This window comes from Myotis davidii, unplaced genomic scaffold (genome assembly GCF_000327345.1).
Source record: "Myotis davidii unplaced genomic scaffold, ASM32734v1 scaffold502, whole genome shotgun sequence".
In the NCBI taxonomy this organism is placed as follows: Eukaryota; Metazoa; Chordata; class Mammalia; order Chiroptera; family Vespertilionidae; genus Myotis; species Myotis davidii.
In genome coordinates, this window is record NW_006293000.1 from 780,267 (window position 1) to 799,535 (window position 19,269).

General features: G+C 42.6%; 1 protein-coding gene across 1 annotated transcript in view; it reads right to left on the reverse strand.

Moving 5' to 3' along the window:
• DOCK5 (dedicator of cytokinesis 5) overlaps positions 1 to 19,269 on the reverse strand; it is a 148,050-nt gene that overhangs the window by 40,581 nt on the left and 88,200 nt on the right. The window contains exons 26-34 of the mRNA XM_015565723.1: positions 18,385 to 18,480; positions 13,088 to 13,186; positions 9,735 to 9,829; positions 8,006 to 8,084; positions 6,629 to 6,729; positions 4,379 to 4,437; positions 3,929 to 4,083; positions 2,850 to 2,935; positions 364 to 523 (exon numbers count right to left, since the gene is read on the reverse strand). Of these exons, the coding sequence (XP_015421209.1) occupies positions 364 to 523; positions 2,850 to 2,935; positions 3,929 to 4,083; positions 4,379 to 4,437; positions 6,629 to 6,729; positions 8,006 to 8,084; positions 9,735 to 9,829; positions 13,088 to 13,186; positions 18,385 to 18,480 (930 nt within the window). The remainder of the gene's footprint in view (positions 1 to 363; positions 524 to 2,849; positions 2,936 to 3,928; positions 4,084 to 4,378; positions 4,438 to 6,628; positions 6,730 to 8,005; positions 8,085 to 9,734; positions 9,830 to 13,087; positions 13,187 to 18,384; positions 18,481 to 19,269) is intronic.

The following is a 19,269-nucleotide window of genomic DNA, read 5'->3' on the forward strand; positions in this document are numbered from 1 at the left end:
CACTCTACTCATGGTACAGTGTTTCTCACGCATGTTCGCCGGTGCCCAGGAATTCCAACGATAAAGCAACGACATGTAAACAAGGCAGAGAAACCGGTTGAGGATGGCCCTCAGAAAGAGAGCCGAGTTAAGATCTTCTGCTGCATTTTCCATCCCTGTTTCCAAATTTATCCTCAATGTCTGTGGCTGCTGGTATCTGCAAGCCCAAAGTTGAGGTGGCTGTTCCCATTACACTCAGCAGGACAGACTCCATAAAGATGGTCCCGGGTCCCTTTGTGTCTGTGAGATCGACTTGGAGCTGATATGCATGGTTCAGGGGAGGCCTGCAGAGCCCTCCCGCCATCCTAGAGGCTTGGCACCTACCAGCACATTGACAGTGCAGCTCATCCGGTTTTCCTTGCTTTCATCATGCATGACGATGGTCCTGTAGTCCAAGAGGTTCTCAAGGAGGCTGCTGACCAGGAGCGCGAATGATTCTCCTGAGCTGGAGAGGTATTTATGTTTCCGGAAATGTTCTAGGAGCCTGAAGGGTGGAGTTGAGACAAATGCCCATGTCATCCTGTCACTCCAGCACCATCTATGAGCGCTGTCCATGGTCCTAGCAGCAGGTGGCGCCAGATGAGGAGACACACACCCTTCAGGTAACACAATTACTCCAGTTCCACGGTTTCTTTAGAGCTTCACCTCAAGCCCCACCATCACCTAGAATCCCAGCCCACAGTGCTCTTCTTTGAATTTGCAACTGTATTTTTTGTTGGTTTTTGTTTTCTTGTCAATATCACAAAAACAAGAACCTTTGCCCAAAAGGTTTGTGTATGCTTTCTGATCACTCTACTCAGGTTGAAAGAAATCATCTTTCCTGTCTTTATTCTCCCTAAAGCCTGGCACTTCAGGGCATCCTGTGGGCATTCTGGTGAGCTGTGTGTGAATGCCCAGCCTAGAGGAACCTGGGAATCTAGCATAAACACAGACACGTGGCTCTTCAGATACAGTGTTATTTTCAGAAAAAAGAGAAGGTTGGAAATAAGACTGAGATTAAATCCTCTTTCTTTGGACCCCTAGAGAGCAAAGATTTTTATAGGAGCTTCTTAGACAATTAGATGAAAACATGGGAGCAAGAGAAAAAGAAGAGGAAGGTGTGTTCAATGAATTAGTCTGGATCTAGAATTATTCTTGGGCACTGGAGATTTATGTGGCCATATTTTTCTGAGGCAGTGATCCAGAAAGAATGAATACAACAACAACAAAATAAGATATTTTATGTGAAAAATCAGCTATAGGACTAAAAAACGAGTTCACATTTGTAAATATTTTGGGTCTGTTTGAATGTGTGTGTAATTTCTGCATTTTAATTCCTGTATGCGATTAGAATTGTAAAAGTAAAAAGCTGGGAGGTTTAAAACCAGTTTGAATAGGCAGATCTAAGAGAAACAGGATAAAAAGATCAACAAATGATCTTATTAGCCATTAAAAACAATATAAGAAGGACTTCTGGTTCTTTAAAATACAGATGAGTCATCAATTCATTTCTGAGTACCCAGTGTGCTGGTTCCTTAAAAAAAATCTTAAAAAACAAAACCAAACAAAGTTGGGAGACTTGTCCTCAAGTACAGTCTAGTGAGCAACACTCCCCCAAACAGGTGAATAACAAAATGACCCAGCCACACCTCCCACCAGTTGGTCAATATCATAAAAGTTCAGAGAACACAAGACTTAAATAGTCTAGAATAGTTACAGCCCTGGATGATGGAAGGATAATAGTAATCAGCAAAACCCCAGAGTAGCCAACATACGTTAGTGCGAAATCTGTAACAGACACTGTGAAAATGCATGATCTCGATTCAGCCTCACAACAATACCAAAATATAGGTCCTATTATTGTAGAGGGGAAAAATGAGGCATTGGATGGGTTATGTGACTTGTCCAAAGTCAAACTACGAGAATGTAGAGAAGCAGGATTTGAAACCCAATCTTTCTCTAATTCCAACATGCAATTGTTTTAATCATTCTTTTTATACTGTAATTCCTTGCATGAGATGGACAGTTCTGAGGGCAAGAGAGTGAGGGTAAAGGTCTCTGGGGACGTGGGTGGGTGGGGAGTAGGAATGGTAATGTGAGCACAGAGCGGGAATGAATGTCGGATTCTGGGCAGTGAAAAGACCAACCTGGATGGAGATATTACTGGTGTTCTTAGAGGCCCTTTAAGGGCATAGGGTATTTTATTTTTTAAAATATATTTTTATTGATTTTAAAAAGACATGGAGGTGGAGAGAGAGAGAGAGAGAGAGAGAGCGAGAGAGAGCGAGAGAGGAAGGGAGAGAGAGAGAGAAACATCTATGAGCTGCCTGCACGGCCCCTACTCAGGATTCTGCCTGAAGGCCAGGCTGTGCTCTGACCAGGAATAGAACTGGCGACCTCTTGGTGCATGGGATGACATTCAACCAACTGAGCCACACCGACCAGAGCAGGGAACAGGGTATTTTAAAATGAAAAGTGGACTTTGAAATGTTTTCTTTTTCTGTCCCCATCCTTGAAATTGTTGATTTGAAGCCATAATTAGAGGTGTTATCACTGTTGATGAAGTTCATCAATGCAAACACTGGGCAAAATGCTTTGAACATCTCTCCCTCCCTCCGCCTGCTCTGTCCTTGATGGCCCAGCTGGCCAGGGGAACATGGGCATTGGGCTCATGTCAGTTAAGCAAGTATCACTGACCCCACCGAGAATCAACTGGAGTGGTAACCCCAGCGATTCTGTGACTATCAGTGGGTTTGTAAGTGCGTGGAAACCTGTTCTGTCCACTCCTAAATGATGTCATCAGCTTGAGATTTGCTGAGTGAAATACTCACAGCTTTTCGAGAAGGACCTTGTACTGCTCATCTCCTTTGCCCCCTTCCACCTCTTGGTCCAGCCTTGTGATCAGCTCATTCTCAAACTGAAAGAGTCAGAATTTCACAGGAGATGTCATACCCTTCGAAGCGGACAGGAGTGATGCCCGGCCATCCTTTGTAGACCTGCTCAGCCCCCTTTTAACTGTGAATTATTTCCAGCGTAGACAGAGGAAGACCACTTGTCACATCGTCCATTACGGCACACCGAGGCCCCATCAAAACTTTCTAATGTAGCCACATGCTACTTTACCCTTTGCTCTACATTTGCACAAAATAATTACCCAAAACATTATTTTCTTATCACAACTATGCAGGTAAATACAGCCTAATGATTCTAATTTTCTATTTTGTTTTTGGTTCTTGTCTTAGCCTTGCCAATGGGATTGCTTTTTTTCTGATTTTGCAGAGCTGTAGAGTTGCAAAATCTTCCTTTCGATATTAATACGTGGTGTAGGTAAAGAAAATAAAAGAAAGAGAAAATATCTCAGGCACACTGAGATCACTAAACTAGAGACTGCTGCATCCTCCTCCCATTTCACCTCCTTACTCTCTCCGCGGTGCTGCAGCAAATAAGATTAATGTGCACGAAGTCCAATTTTAATTATCTGGAGACTAGTGGCCTGGGGTATGAAATTCGTGCACAGGTAGTGTCCTTAGGCCTGGCCGGCTGATCAGGGTCTTCCTTCCCCTGGCTGCCGGCCAGGGCCTTCCTTTGTTCCACACCACGCCCTGGTGGTCAGCGAACGTCACAGTGGGTGGTCCAACTCCCGAGTGGTCGAACTCCGGAGGGGACAATTAGCCTTTTATTATATAGAATAGAGGCCGCTTTAGGAAACTCCTGTAGCAAAAAGACTGCTTTGAGGCCAGCCTGGGATGGAATATCTGCTTCTATAATTGCCTTACAAAGTGAAATGTAAAAGGACATTTGTAGACCTACTTTGTTTAGTATTATTCAGGTTATGGCTTCTCTATATAGAAAGAAAATAAATAAGAGTTGACTATGTTCATTAGTAAAATTATAGGTTTACACCTCTTACCATATGGAAATTGCCATTTCCACTGAAATTGAACTCACACTGCATCATATCAAAGAAAATGGGGATGGTGGCTTTGCGAAGCTCTACTTCAGGGGTCAATGTGACCTCCAGAATGGGACCCACCATGGACGGGATGAATTTAATTTTGTGGGGACCTGAAATGAAAGTAAGAAAATAAAAATAATTTCACTGGAGGTAAAGTGTTACAATCTTCCTCCACAGGGCCATGAGAAAAGAGTACATTTATGTGGGTAGATCAACTCCATTCAGACCTGGGTGCCTACATACTGTATTCTGACAACAAGTGGATGTCAGAATAACAAGAGACCCAGAGTCAACATTCACTTCCAACACACAGACAAATTAATCTTAGGGTTATTGGAATTAAAATAAAAAAGAGTCCATCCTGGCATGCTCATCACACAGGCTCATTCAAGGTCATACACTCACCCAGGTTATACCACATGTCCCGGATCCTAAAGCCGATTTCCTTTCTCATGTCTCCATATCTAGAAAGAAGACCATAGGCAAGAGAATGATTTGCAGTGAAAATGAGTGCCTATAATAAACAAGTACCTATAGCCTGTGTTCCGCTAGGTCACGTGAAAGGCGGGTTTTGATACCTAACCAAGCCCCGAGGGGGGGCACCTTCCACAGCAGGAGGGGCCAATGCAAACACTGGAAGGTAACAGAGAAGACGAGGCTGACAAGCTGGCTTAAGGGGGCAGAGCGAGAAACAATCTGGCTGCTGTTAAGCAAAGAAATGAAAAACAGAAATACTATTGGGAAGGGAAGGGGGGTATGGTTTGTATAGTAATGGGACTGGTGGCTAATAACCATGCTGAACGTATACACTTTTATCTGAGTAACCATGTCTCATACCACATTGGGAAACTCTGGACATACATTCTCCATGGGGGGATATTGCTCCCGAAGGGGTGAAAATTGGTTCTTGGGGGCAAAAAAGCCTGCTGTTTTCATGAAAAAAGTACAGGTATATGGCCCTAACCAGTTTGGCTCGGTGGATGGAGCGTTGGCCTGCGGACTCAAGGGTCCCGGGTTCGATTCCGGTCAGGGGCATGTACCTTGGTTGTGGGCACGTCCCCAGTGCGGGGTGTGCAGGAGGCAGCTGGTTGATGTTTCTCTCTCATCGATGTTTCTAGCTCTCTGTCCCTCTCCCTTCCTCTCTGTAAAGGGTCAATAAAATATAGTTTAAAAAAAAAAAAGTACAGGTATACAAGTAGTACATAAACAGATATGCATATATTTATTGGGTTAATAATCCTTGGGGGTGTGATTAGAAAAATAATTTCTAAAAGGATTACTTATAGGAGTTGATAGTGGAGACATAAAAGTGAGAAACCCTAATCTAGACAGTGTTTCTTGGGCAAAGTGACTAAGAATGACCTGGAACTCTCTTGAAGAATACATATGCCTGGCTACCCCTCCCCACGTTCCAGATCAGAGGCCGGGGCTTGGAAAACCAGAAGCAGGAGGGTCAAAGCAGATACTGCAAACGTTCCCAGGGAGCTCCACATGGACCTATGGCCATCCTACAAGCTCAGCTCTACATTTGGAAATGAGTAGTCTACTCATGCGGCTACTGCGCCAAACCTGTTTGTCAAATTCCTCCTTTGGAGATGCCTTCAGAAGCCAGTATAAAAACGTCACTTACAGCCCTAAACGGTTTGGCTCAGTGGACAGAGTGTCGGCCTGAGGACTGAAAGGTCCCAGGTTTGATTCCGGTCAAGGGCATGTACCTTGGTTGCGGGCACATCCCCAGTAGGAGATGTGCAGGAGTCAGCTGATTGATGTTTCTAACTCTCTATCCCTCTCCCTTCCTCTCTGTAAAAAATCAATAAAATATATTAAAAAACAATAAAAACAAAAACGTCACTTATGGTTATCCAGCCAAAATCAAATCTCTCCTTGAAAGAAACTGTCATTTAAGATATTCTAAAGAGTGAGACTCAGGTATCTATCTTAAAAATCTATCATCTTTTGATACCCACCTCACAAAGAAATCTACAAGTTTTATTTCTACCTTTGAACACACAATCACTACGTCCCCTCTCTGAGCCACTAACAGCCAGTGTTTTCGGGAGGAACCAGAGGTAGAGGTGCTAAACAATTTGTCTAGAATGCCAGACGTTCCAGAAGGGGGAGCAGAACCGAAATTTCACAGCCTTTAAATGATAAATTCCTCAAGTCCTTCCTAACCGCACAGCCTTGGAGTTTCCAGGCTCTCGAATTCCGAAACAGACCCGAGACGAAAGCAATGCAAAGCTTCCCTGAGCGCTCATCACTCTCATGCGTGAGTCCACTTTGAATTCCGAGCAGGAATCTGCAGGGCCTGTTTAGGCGATGTGTCACACTCGGCTTCTGTGCCTGAGGGACTACGGAGAGGCACAAAGGAGCCTGCTTTGTGAAGCACTAAGGAGGAAGAGGCACTGTGCCTGCAATTTGGACAAGCTGCCAGCAGAGGGCCAGCTGTTCCCAGAGAATGTGATGGGTGATGGGAAAATGAATGGGGCCTTGGGAAAAGAGGTGATTCTGGGGAAATCGATGAAATACTTATAAGAGCTACCTCTCTAACAACATGGCACCCAGTGGACAGTGATGTCTGTGACACCCAAAATCTTGTTTTGAAACGGAAAATATCACTTACCTAATCTTAAGCAAGTTTGAGAGGACACTTACTTTTTCATAATTTTGGTGCGCTTGGCTTGAGAGAAGGTTTCAAGCTGCAGGGACTCGTGGGTGAGAAACGCTACTGCCAAATGGAAGTAATTGTTCCAGAGCTGTTCAAAATTAATTGTGTGGGCGAGAAGAAAAGGAAAACAACGTTAATAAGGGTCATCACCAAATAGTGCCATATGGAGCAAGTCACTTGCCGGGGATTAATTTTAAGAAATCCACAAGACTTCTGTTACTTCCTTGTGTTTCAATTATTCCGCCCTGAAATTTTTAATGAAATATTAATATTAACATGTTAATATTAATTTAAAAAAATCCAAACTATTATATTTGTCTATACCCCTGGGATAAGGGCAAGCTGCTGCCAAGAAGCATACCTATTTATAGTAAATGATCTGGCAACATGTATGAAAAGCCCTAGCGTGCTGCCAAACTTCTGAAGCAGTAAATACCTCAGGACTTTATCCTGGCAAAATAAATCATGGCTATTTAAAAATACTGAGAACAAGGAAGCCCTCCAAGTGCTCTTTAAGCTAACAGAAAATGGAAACAATCTAAATGTTCATGAGAATATGGCTAAATAAATCATGCAGTAGCCAGACAATGGACTGTATCAGCCATTAAAAACATTGCCAAAATATTTACTATCATCAAGAAGATCAAAGAAAAAGTAAATAAAGTAGATTAATAGAGGTTATCAAAGAACTGCACAGCTCAATTCCATTTTGGCACATACATACAAATACATATGTACAGATATGCATACACATATATACATACACACATCTACATGTATACTTATGACTCCCCACTTTTAACATTCCACAGATACAAAGACACGACCCAGCAGAGCACGTCACCAACAGAGCGTAGGCTGGCACATAAGCTCCATGAGAGCAGGGCCCTGAGTGCCTTCACTGGGGCCTAGAACAGGCCCTGCACATGTAAATATTCTAATATTTGTTGATGAATGAATGAAGGAATGAATGAAGGTGCAGCTAGTGACCACCTGTTTGGTTATCACTTTGTGGACTTTCAACCAAGTGTGTAAACCACTCTTTAGAAACTGAACCATCTGTAGGCAGAGCACATAGGTTAACAGCAGAAGCCAGTCTTTCAATTTCCGTCTTTTTGCTTAGTTATATTTTCTACCATTATTTTTTTTAAAACATGTATTAGTTTTACAGAAAAAAGAAAAAACCCTGTTTGACTATGTTTGGAGGACAGAGGAACAAAAATGTGTGCTTTAGGAAAGGACAAAGGACAAGAAAACTTTTTCATTTGAAAATGACAAAATCTTTGGTGACGTTTTCCAAAATGAGCTGGTTCTCATGCTTTGGCTGAGAATCCAAGGAACTCCTAGGTACGTAGCAGGCTTACCTCAAGTTCAAAGCCTGACTGATCCATGAAACGCCTTGTGAGAACCTCAGCAAACTGGTTTATGGCGCGGAGGAAAACCCTTGGGGAGGAAAACACAGGGTAAGAAAGGCACCTTCGTGCTCACTGCAACACTTCCCATCTATGTTAAAAACAAAGCAAAGCAAACCTGGACTTGGCAACAGAAGACCTTTAGATCAGCCGAGGTCGTTAAGAGACCAATGACAGAGCACTCCTGCAGAGGACACTGAAGATCAGTGTCTGGAACTGACTACAAGCCCCATTCAAGGCTGCATCTCAATTTAGCCCGAGGGCAGAGCTGGGACAAGCCAGGCCCTCCGAGAGGAGACGCTCTGCACTCTATCATGCTGCTCCTGATCCAAAGTCTATGCAATGTTTCTCTATCTGCATAGAGAAGGGAAGGGCTTTTCTAGTCAGGTATGAGGACCTTGTAGAGCTAAAAATAATGGTGAGAATAATGATTTACTTTATCTACTTCTTTAAAAATTCTGAAGCTCCTTTAATAGAACATATGTATTTAGTTCATTTCACTTCCATTCAAAAGTATTTATTGTGGGCCAGAATCTACAAAGCGCTGGCTTAGGTTTTGCTTTGAAAGAGACTGTTCCTGGTCTTATGACATTTAAACCTTGGTGGGGGCCATTTGCCATTTGACCCAAGAAAAAATATGGAAAATTCAATGAGGGGGTAAAGAGGTTTGGGAAACCCAAGGAAGAGAGGATGACATCCAGGTCAGAAAGGCTCCCTTCACAGATGCCACCTGAGAAGGACCTGAAGGAGTGAGTGGCAGGGTGACAGCCAGAGGTGAGGAGGAGGTGAGGCAGGTGGCAGAGCAGCGTGAAGGGAAGGACAGAAGACGCTCAGGGGCTGGGAAGCGGCCAGTTTGGCTGGAGCGCGGCTTGGAGACAGAGGGAAGAGTGGAGGGTAAGGCTAGAAAAGCAGGCAGGGCCAGGATGCCGTCTTTGACCATCAGAATGACGAAGACCATATGGAGCCGCTGGCAGGTGCCATGAAGAGTTGATGCTGACGATTCGGTGAGGAGACTACAGTAGAGAGAAGGGGGTAGAGAGCAGGGTCAGAGCAACCGCAGCAGCCGGTGAAATCAGGGACATGAGCACACAAACCAGGCTGGTGGAAGTGGGAGGAGCCTTGCTTTACAGATGGTGGATTTGAGGCAAAGGATCTCACAGGCCTTCACAAAAGTCAGAGAGCTATTACCAGGCCCAAGTGCAGTGACCCCTGAACAACGCAGGGGTTAGGGGCACTGACCCCCCCGCGCAGTGAAAAATCCTCATATAAGTTTTTACTCCCCCAAAACTTAACTACAGTCAGTCCTTTGTACCCTCGGGTTTCACACTGGCGGATTCAACTAACTGTGGATCAAAAATTGTGTTTTTAATCTGAAGTTGGGAATCGTGGATGCGGAGGGCTGATTATATTAATAGTCTACTATTGACTGGAAGCCTTACTGATAACATAAATAGCCAATTAACTCATATTTTATATGTTACATGTATCACGTACTGTAATCTTACAATAAAGTATACTAGAGCAAGGCAATATTATTTTAAAAACATAAGGAAGAGAAAATACATTTACTGTGTTTATTGAAAGAAATCCATATAGGTGGATCCTCACAGTTCAGCCCATGTTGCTCAAGGGTCAGAAGTATTCAGAGTCAAATGCCCCGGGCCTGCCCAGGCGGGCTTACCTGCTCTGAGTCATATTCATGACCATCCAGTCTTTGGCATAAACATTCTTTCCAATCAGATCCTTAAACATGATAAAAGTTTCCATGAGGAAGTCCTGCAGAGAACAAAGGAATGGCTGGAGGAAAACTGGGCTACATGTCATAAGCCGTCCTCGGCACGTGGACAAGAAGAAAACTACACCAGAATAAGCCGTCCTAGTCCCTCACTGACAGCTTAGCTTTTTAATAAGATTTTGGGGATAGCAAGCATTTTACAGCTATCGTATGATTTGATTCTTACATCGTATACTCTGATGAAAAAACTGCCCACATTTTACAAATGATAAAACTGAGGCTGTGAAAAATTAAACAGCTTGCTCAAAGTTGTAGAAACGAGGAAGCAGAAGAGCTGAGGGAAAAACATGGGGTTCTGACTCTCCGTTTAAAGTCCAGTGCTATCTGAATAGGTCCACTGCATTTAAAACAAATTCACCAACAATTGTTGGAAAACTGATATTTCAAATGACTGAGTCCAATTTTCCTTTATTATTGTTAGAACAGAACAAACATGCTATAAATAAGAAGCAAAGTCAGGGTTCTTCCTATTCCAGGAAGGCAGCCACATGAAAGCTGGGAGAAGGGTCCTAACTGGTCCTTAAAAGAGATTCCAGCAGTGGATCATGATGACCGTATTAACTGATAATCAAAGCCCAATATTGGCCAAACAGCGGTTTTACTCAAAGTGGGGGCTATGAGCAAAAAGGAACACAGAACAACTGAGCTAAAAACCAAAGCTAAAAACTTTGAAAAGCTTTTTTATTTATTAGCTAGTTAAATTTAGACATTTTCCACTCCGATTCCTGAAATGGAAACCCTGTCCAATTTCTCTAACACCGAACCAACGCAGTTCTATCTTATGAATTACACCATGTAGCAGAAAGAACACAGGGCGTGGGGGGCAGGGGGCCTGGGCTCTATTTCGAACTGTACTCCTCGGGACACGGACCAAGGTGGTTAACTCCCTGCACTTTGGATGCCAAACAGCATGGGAGTGAGGGCAACTCTGGCTGGAAAATCTGTGATGCCCCTGAATCTTCCTTTCAGTTCAATAAGAGTCAAACTTTGCTTTCTTCAATTCTGAAATCATAGACATATTTCATGCCTCTTAACATTTTTCATCAGATTTTAAGTGTTCCCACCAATTCATTAACTATTCTATTAATCTTTCCCCTCAATTCAACAAGAATTCATGGTTTGTGAACAAGGATTCGATTTGGATGCCAAGGACTCCACAATGAACTCTTGGTAAGCTAAGTTAAGGGTAAACAGTGATGGCATAATGAAGGCAATTCCCAGTTCCTTTTGCTCATAGCCCCCTTTTAAGTAAAACAGCTGTTTGGCCAATCCCTCCTTTTATCGACCACTTCCCAGTCTTTCAAGTGATTCATTCAGAAGGCAGCAGGAGGAGGGGCAATCTACTGAAAGTCTGAAGATCTAGGGGTGCAACATAGACCTCCACCAAAGCCTACAATTCCCATGGGGATAATCTTTTTAATTAAATAATAGAGGGGGAAGAGCTCACCCTTGTTTTAGAAAACACGAGTTAAAACTGTTTTTTGTGTGTGTGTTTTTTTTTTTGGCTTATTTAATGGAGCCAAATTGTCAAGAGTTTGAATTTAGTATAACTTCCACTGTTCTACTTGTTTTTTGAAGGAACTTTTTAAAAAGTCATTAAACTATTTCTATATTAATTTTAAACTACATCATAATAGTAATAAGATTATTGTTATAAATAGCTCATCTTCCAAGGCATTAACTACATGTCAAGCACAAAGCTAGTCATTTTCTATGCATCGATTCAATCAATACTCAACTTACAGTAACCCCTCAAAGTAGGTACTGTGTACTGCCTTACAGATGAGAAAACTGAGGTTAATGAAGTTAAAGCTTGCCTAAAATTTCATAGAAGGAAGTGGAAGAGCCAGAACTCAAACCCAGTTCTGGGTTCTTAAATCTACTACACCTTCTGCCTATGGAGGAGAAACAATGCTACCCTACTGGAAGCTTCCATCTCTCCCCTCCCCCCTTCCTTCCTAACTCTCATGCACCTGGCCTCGCAGGCACACCTACTCATTGCTGTGGGTCCTGTGCCACACTGCCTGCCAGGGCATGGCCTGAGTAGGCCTCCAGATTAAGCCACATGGTCCAATACAGCATTCGGAGAGTTCATGACTGGGCCAACTACTAAATACTAATAAGCAGTCGTTTGTCTCCAATTCCCTGTGTTTTTCCATCATGGGACTTCACTAAATGGAGGGTGACTGGCATAAAAGGAGCTGGGTGTCCTTGTGTGCAATGGCCATAGACCATTCAGAAAGGAGACACTCTAGAGCAGGGGTGGGCAAACTTTTTGACTCAAGGGCCACAATGGGTTCTTAAACTGGACCGGAGGGCCGGAACAAAAGCATGGATGGAGTGTTTGTGTGAACTAATATACATTCAAAGTAAACATCATTACATAAAAGGGTACGGGGTTTTTTTTTGTTTTTTTGGGTTTTTTTGGTTTTATTCATTTCAAACGGGCCGGCGACCCCTTTGTAGTTTGCCAATGGCTGCTCTAGAGCATAAAGAAGACTGAAATATGCATGGACGATGGGAAGTGATTGAGAGCAAAGACCACTGCCATGGGACATCAAATTGCTAATCCAGATCCATGTCCAGCTCACTGCTTACAAGATGATACCATCAGGGACATTTACCAGCCGCTAAAAAATCCCTGAAAGGAAGAATTCTGGCGGCAGCCAGAGGCCTGGCTTAGTCCCTCAGGTAACCTTTGCTTATACCCTGAATAGTAACTCTGAGAAAAATTTTCTTGTTTAAAACAAGGGAATGGGATACTTTCAACTGAAGATATACGGGTTGTAAGGGGCAGGCATTACCCCTTCTTGTCTCCCTTCCCAGGAACTACTGAAAAGGATGCCTTCAACCACATCTCAGAAGACCTTGCACACCTCTGCCTCCTAAAACCCTTGCCAGGCAGGAGTAACTATTGTCCCTAAAAATAAGACACTACCCTCTTTTGAGAGCAAAAACATCTCCCAACGGTTTCTAAATAAAGCTCTCTTCAAGCCCAAGAAACTCAGGGGGTTGAGTGAGGACCCCGGGTATATAAATTATACTCGTCTTCAAATCCTATCCCAGAGAGAAAGAATCAATACTTTCCTTTTCTTCATCACTGTGGACCCCGCATGAAAGGAGCTGGCAAGAAGGTGGATGGGGAGAGACCCCTGGACACCTGGTGCTCAGTTTTGGTTACTATTTATGCGGAATGTAAGAATCCTGAAGGTCACCAGGACTTAGTGAAGACAACTTACACTGATGTCTTGGTTGGTTTTGAAAATGTTGATATAGTGGGTGTAGTGGCTGTCGTCCATCTGCCGCAGGATGGCAATCATGCACGCAACAAAACTCCCCTGCAGGAGAAAAAACACAGGCCCCAAACCCCTTACTAGCGGTTCTCAACCTGTGGGTTGCGACCCCTTTGGGGGTTGAATGACCCTTTCACAGGGGTCGCCTAAGACCATCAGAAAACACATACATAATTACATATTGTTTTGTGATTAATCACTACGCTTTAATTATGTTCAATTTGTAACAATGAAATTGGGGGTCACCACAACATGATGAACTGTATTGAAGGGTCGTGGCATTAGGAAGGTTGAGAACCAAACCACTGCCTTAGACCAACTGACAAATAAGATTTGGGCACATGTACTTGGCTTTCCCAGCCAATCACCTAAGCAAGGACTAAGCAAACTGGAAACATTCCAAGGGTTCCCAGGGGACGCGCTGTGCTGTTTCTGCCCGAATCGACTTCTTCAACGTTGGGGTGAGGAATGTGGAGGGCTTCCCACATCCTGTGAGCAGCAAAGGTTTGTGCAGCCAGTAGGCCAGGGGCCACTGCGTTCATGATCTCAGCTAGAGTACTAGTGAAACGCCAGCTTGGGGACTCCAGCTTCTTGTTGAGGCAGAGTTGTCGGCTAGAGGTCCAGAGAGAAACGTCTGGAATACTTAGATTGTTGGGAGGAATATGGTTTGGAGGAAAAAGAGAGACAGCAAAACAGAGCGGAGGAACAGAGAAGACAGGAAGTGAGGCTCCTGGTGGAACACTTCAATGTCATTTCAGCAACTCTGGGAGCCGGGAGCCAGTTACTCCCAGTATGTCACGCGTGTGTAACTGTGCACCTATTAGTTGATTACTATCATTTCTATTTTTGAGGTCAGGAATTACATATTTAATGTGCTTTCCCTTCATCCAAATGTATTTGATTATAATTTTTCTAGCCAGAGGGCAAATGTCCAGAGGTAAATAGCTTCCTGTATTGGCATCATTACGAAAACAACACGAATATACAGCTGTTCTTGGGATGGAGGGAACGACTTTCTAAACACAAAACAACCAAGTCTACTCGTGTACTCCTCCTTCTGAATGAGTCTATCTTAACCTCTTTCGTTTTAAAAGTTGATTTTTCTAATTATAACACAATGTAAATTTAATGCACTGAGGCTTGTCACATATACTGCAACCCAGCATTGCATTTACATTCCCATCAGTGTCTACACCATTGTTTCTCCAGGTTTTTACCTAATCATGGTATTGAGCTTTTATTTAATCTCATTTTTGGTTAATTTGCATTTCCTGCTTTGAATTACACATTCTGTCCATAGGTTTGTCAGTCACTTATTTTTCTCCTTTTGCTGTTTGCTCATATTCTTTATCCTTTTTTAATTAAAATATGTTTTAGTGGTTTGTAATCACTCTTTAAATATTAAGGCTATTAGCCACTTGTCACATATTTTAAAATGAACTTTTACAATTTGGTGCTTAAAGTTTCATTTGCCTATATAAAATTTTTTTTCACATATAAGACTTTAAATTTTTTACCTAGCAAAATCTATTGTCTTCTTTGATGGTATCCTTTCAATTTTTTAAAAATATATTTTATTGATTTTTTACAGAGAGGAAGGGAGAGGGATAGAGAGTTAGAAACATCGTTGAGAGAGAAGCATCAATCAGCTGCCTCCTGCACACCCCCTACTGGGGATGTGCCTGCAATCAAGGTACATGCCCTTGACCTGAATCGAACCTGGGACCCTTTAGTCCCCAGGCTGACGCTCTATCCAGTGAGCCAAACCAGCTAGGGCCTTTCAATTTTTAAAAAAATCATGAATCTTTTTTCTTAAAAATAGGTATATATCAGTAGTCGGCAAACTCATTAGTCAACAGAGCCAAATATCAACAGTACAACGATTGAAATTTCTTTTGAGAGCCAAATTTTTTAAACTTAAACTATATAGGTGGGTACATTGTTATTAACTTAATTAGGGTACTCCCAAGGCTTAAGAAGAGCCACACTCAAGGGGCCAAAGAGCCGTAGTTTGCCCACCACGGGTGTATATTCATTTGTATTTTCTTTTAGCTGCCTTAGGATTTTTTTTATTTTATTTTTACATTAAGCCATTCATTCTATAACAAAATTATTTTGTGGGTGTAACATAAAAGTCAAACAGATTTTTCCCACACTGTTCATATATTTTCCAAATAAAATTTATTAAAATTCTTCACTTTCCCCATTGAAAGGTAAAATTTTTCATTTAATCGAAAGGCTCCTTTTAAATTCCCTCAGTTCTGTCCTGTTGATATATGTACTCTATTGCTTGAGTCCAACACTATTTTAATTACTGCAGCATTACAATGTTTTCAAATCTGGCATGCATATCCTGCATTATCACTTCTATTGGGCTATTCATTATGTGTATCTTCCATTTATTTTTTACTCTAATATTTTTGGGACTCTACATTAAATGAACATTTTTTTGAAATTTCTGCATAGCTATTTTTGTTATATAGAAAGTTCGCTGAATAATATTTATTTTGAAACCACTTAGTTTAATAAATTATTCATCAGTTATTAAGATTTCAGTTAACTCTCTTGGGTTCCCTAGATATGGCAGCCATTTCAGCTAAACATAATGACAATTATATTTTTCCTTTTTAATATTTATATTTAGAGTGGGGTTTTTTGGTCTTATTACATTGGCTAGAACTTATAGAAAAATCTCAACAGTGTTGAGATTTAATATTTTAATTCTCCTTTTTATGGCCATTACCTAATGTGTGCCTGGTGCCTGCATGTTAAAAACATCTCTTATTCTTAATTTGGAATAGATGTTATATCACATATATTTTGGCATCTTTGGAGTCATGAAGCATTTTTCCTTTTATTTAATTGATATATTTTATTAATGAACCCTCTAATATTTAACTATTCTTGAATATCTAGAACTTTATTAAGCCATCTATATAGTTATGAAAACAATACATATATAGTGTGTGTGCATATGGTTATGTTATATATATGTATGTGTGTATTTCTTTTTGTGACTGTGTCTTTGCCTCTTTGTATGTCTTTCCCTCGCTTTCTCCATCTTATGTTTATCTTTCTCAAGCATTCTCGCTGTGCTCGCTCGGTCCCTCTGTCACTCATACATCTCAGCCATGTCCACAGCCATCATCTTGCTTTAACAGAAACATGGCAGCAGTTCAGCCACTTTCACATTCAAGTCCTCATCCTTCCCTTCAAACATACTGAGCCAACATCCCTGAGTTAAACAACAAGAGGGGTAATGGATGATTCTATTAACAGGAGCTGAATGGTAAATTTAAATTCAGACATAGTATTATCTATATCATTATGTGTATCAATATATCACTTCCTAGTCAGCATAGTTACCAACCTGCCTTTCTTTAAATATTCTTTACATAATGGCAGCAATGGTGTGGCAATAACATTAACGGTGTGCCCAGCCAGTAGCTACACCTTTAATACAAGAACTGGATCCTTTTATAATAAGCTTTGGATCATCCTGAGTTTTGATCTAGCAGAAAGACAACGTTTTGCTTGCAGGCATTTCTCTACATTCTTATTTGGATCGGCTCCAGCACTATATGGAGATCTATCAGGGACCTCTTAGGATTTCTGCCTTCGCTGGAAGGCCCTTCCCCACACACCCACACTCCCTCACCTTCTGCAAGTCTTTGTCCAAGTTCTACCTTCTCCAGGGAGTCATTCTTAACCATCTTGTTTAAATTCTCCCACCCTTATCTCGCACTTTTTTTTTTCTCCAGAGCACTTATCTCCTTCTAACATTATTTGTTATTTGTATTATCTGTTGTTGCTGTAACTACTAGACAGGAAGCTCTGCTATGGTCGTGATTTCTGTCTGTTCTGTCCCTTATGTATCTCCAGTGTCTAGAATAGCACCTGGCATACAGCAGCTCCTTAATATATATTCTTTGACTAAATAAATGGTTTTTATTTACTACAGCAATTTTGGATAGCTTTCTTACTATGTCCTCTAATGAAAACCTAGTTATATGTTTTAATATCACAAATAAAAGATGCTTTGCTTTTATAATGATACAACTTGGCTTTCAATAGTTACCTGTGGTTTCAGTCATATTTTCTGACATCTAATAGACAAAGTAGATGGAGAATGAGAGGCCAGAGCAACACAGGCACTTCTAAAAGCATCTTAATCACAGGTTCTTGAAAATGTTTGTTTGGTGTGTTTTTTTTAACAAAAAGCACTTTTCTTTGAACAAGGTGCTGACCTATAAGCACCCTGAACATTAGTGGAACCAGGATGGAAGGGGGAAACTGAACTGACCCGAATTCTTCCCGAGCACCTAAAGGGCACAGTTGGAAACAACATGGTAAAAGCTGCTGGGGGCGGGGTTGGTTGACAACGTGCCCAGGCTCTGAGCCCGGCTGGCTGCCTGGTCCCAACCCTACTTCAACCCTCTGGCATGTTTGTAACCTCACTCTTTGCATGTTTCCTCATTTGAAAAATGGAGCTAATGAAAGAGCTTCCTAACAGGATGGGTGCAAGCTTTTGTTGAATTATAAAGTGCTTAAGACAGTTTCTGGAACACACAAATAACTGGCTAATGACTTCTATTATCAGCACTACAGCTGGGAGCTGTCACTATTATGGGTCTAATGAGGAGGATCCAGACAGAGCCTGCAGAAACAGTCAGAACTAAATTACTTGAGATGGTAGAGGAAATGCTGAAGGCAGCTACCAAAACCCCCTGTTTTCTGCTCACAAAGACTCAGATTTTCCTTGAATAAAATATTAAATACTCAGAATATTCGGTCCAACAGAAACAGCGTTATCAGTCTCCCTGGGGTGCCCACACGTCTCGGTGGGTCTTGGTGGGTCTCCGCTTTAATGTATTAGACAAGTCTTTTGTTTAACCTTCAACCTGAGCAAGACTCCTCAGGAATGGACCGGCATGCCTTATATTTAGGGAATCCTTAAAAACACTCCCCCTTAACCTTCCCACCCTGTTGGGTCGTCTTCCCACAAGAGAAAACCAGTCAGAGTTAAGATCTGCTTGCAGTGGTAACACACCACCCATCCCATTTGGGGAGGCTGGAAAGTTCCAGACCCCTCACGCCCAAGCCACAGTGTGTGCAGGCACAGATGCACACGGGGCTGGGTGGAGCCTGTGAGTCTGGTCCAAACGCTCGTCCCAGGTCTCACATTGAGGCAGGTGGGGCGCTGAGGCAGCAACGGCTGGGGGGGGCCCCGAAGCGATACTCACGACGTGGGGAGACTGCCGGTTCATCGCGATCACGGTCCGATTGACCCTCCTCAGCAGCCGCTCCATGATCAGCTGTATGTGCATGGCCGTGGGGCCCTGGGGAGACAGGCAGGCACACCCCTCTGACTGGGCACTTTTCTGAGGGAAACCTTGAAGAGGTTGTTTCTGGCTCCTCCCTCCCAAGCAACCTCTCATCCAAAAGGAAAACACGGTTGCACAGAAAAATACATAATGTCGACACGAAGGACTCAGTTGAAAGTCATCAGCTGTAACATTCTGAATTTGAGCATGGGGCTGCCGGGGAAGGCCGCCCTGACAGTCCAGACCGCCGGGTCCCTGGGGCGCTCACTGTGGCCACGGACTCTGCACAGTTTTGGGAGGACCGCATTGGCACGAGGTCCTTGGTCCCGATTCTGAGCAGGTCAGGCTGCCCAGGACAACTAGGTACACGCCCGGGAAGTGAAAGGCAATAATACAAAGTTCGCAGTAGGAGGAAAACCCCCGAGAAACGCAAGCCAAGGAGATGTGTTCAAAATTCCTGTGTTGAAGTCTAACCAGTACTGTGATGGCTTTTGGCCCTGGGGACTTTGGGGGCGTTAGGTCATGAAGGTAAGGCCCTGAGTCTGATGGGATTAGTGTCCATGTCAGAGACTAAGAGAGTTTGCCTACCTGTGAGCTCGGAGGACAGCCCTCGGGCAAACCCCACCATGCCCACATCTTGACCTTGGGCCTCCAGCCTCCAGCCTAGTCTATGGTACCGCAGGTTCTCAAATAATATCATTGCATTATGATGTTGATGAGATGTCACAGCAACTTAACTGTTTACCTTAAGTAGCCCATGGTAAAATGTCTCATTATACGTGGTTTCACTTAAAGTCACAGAAT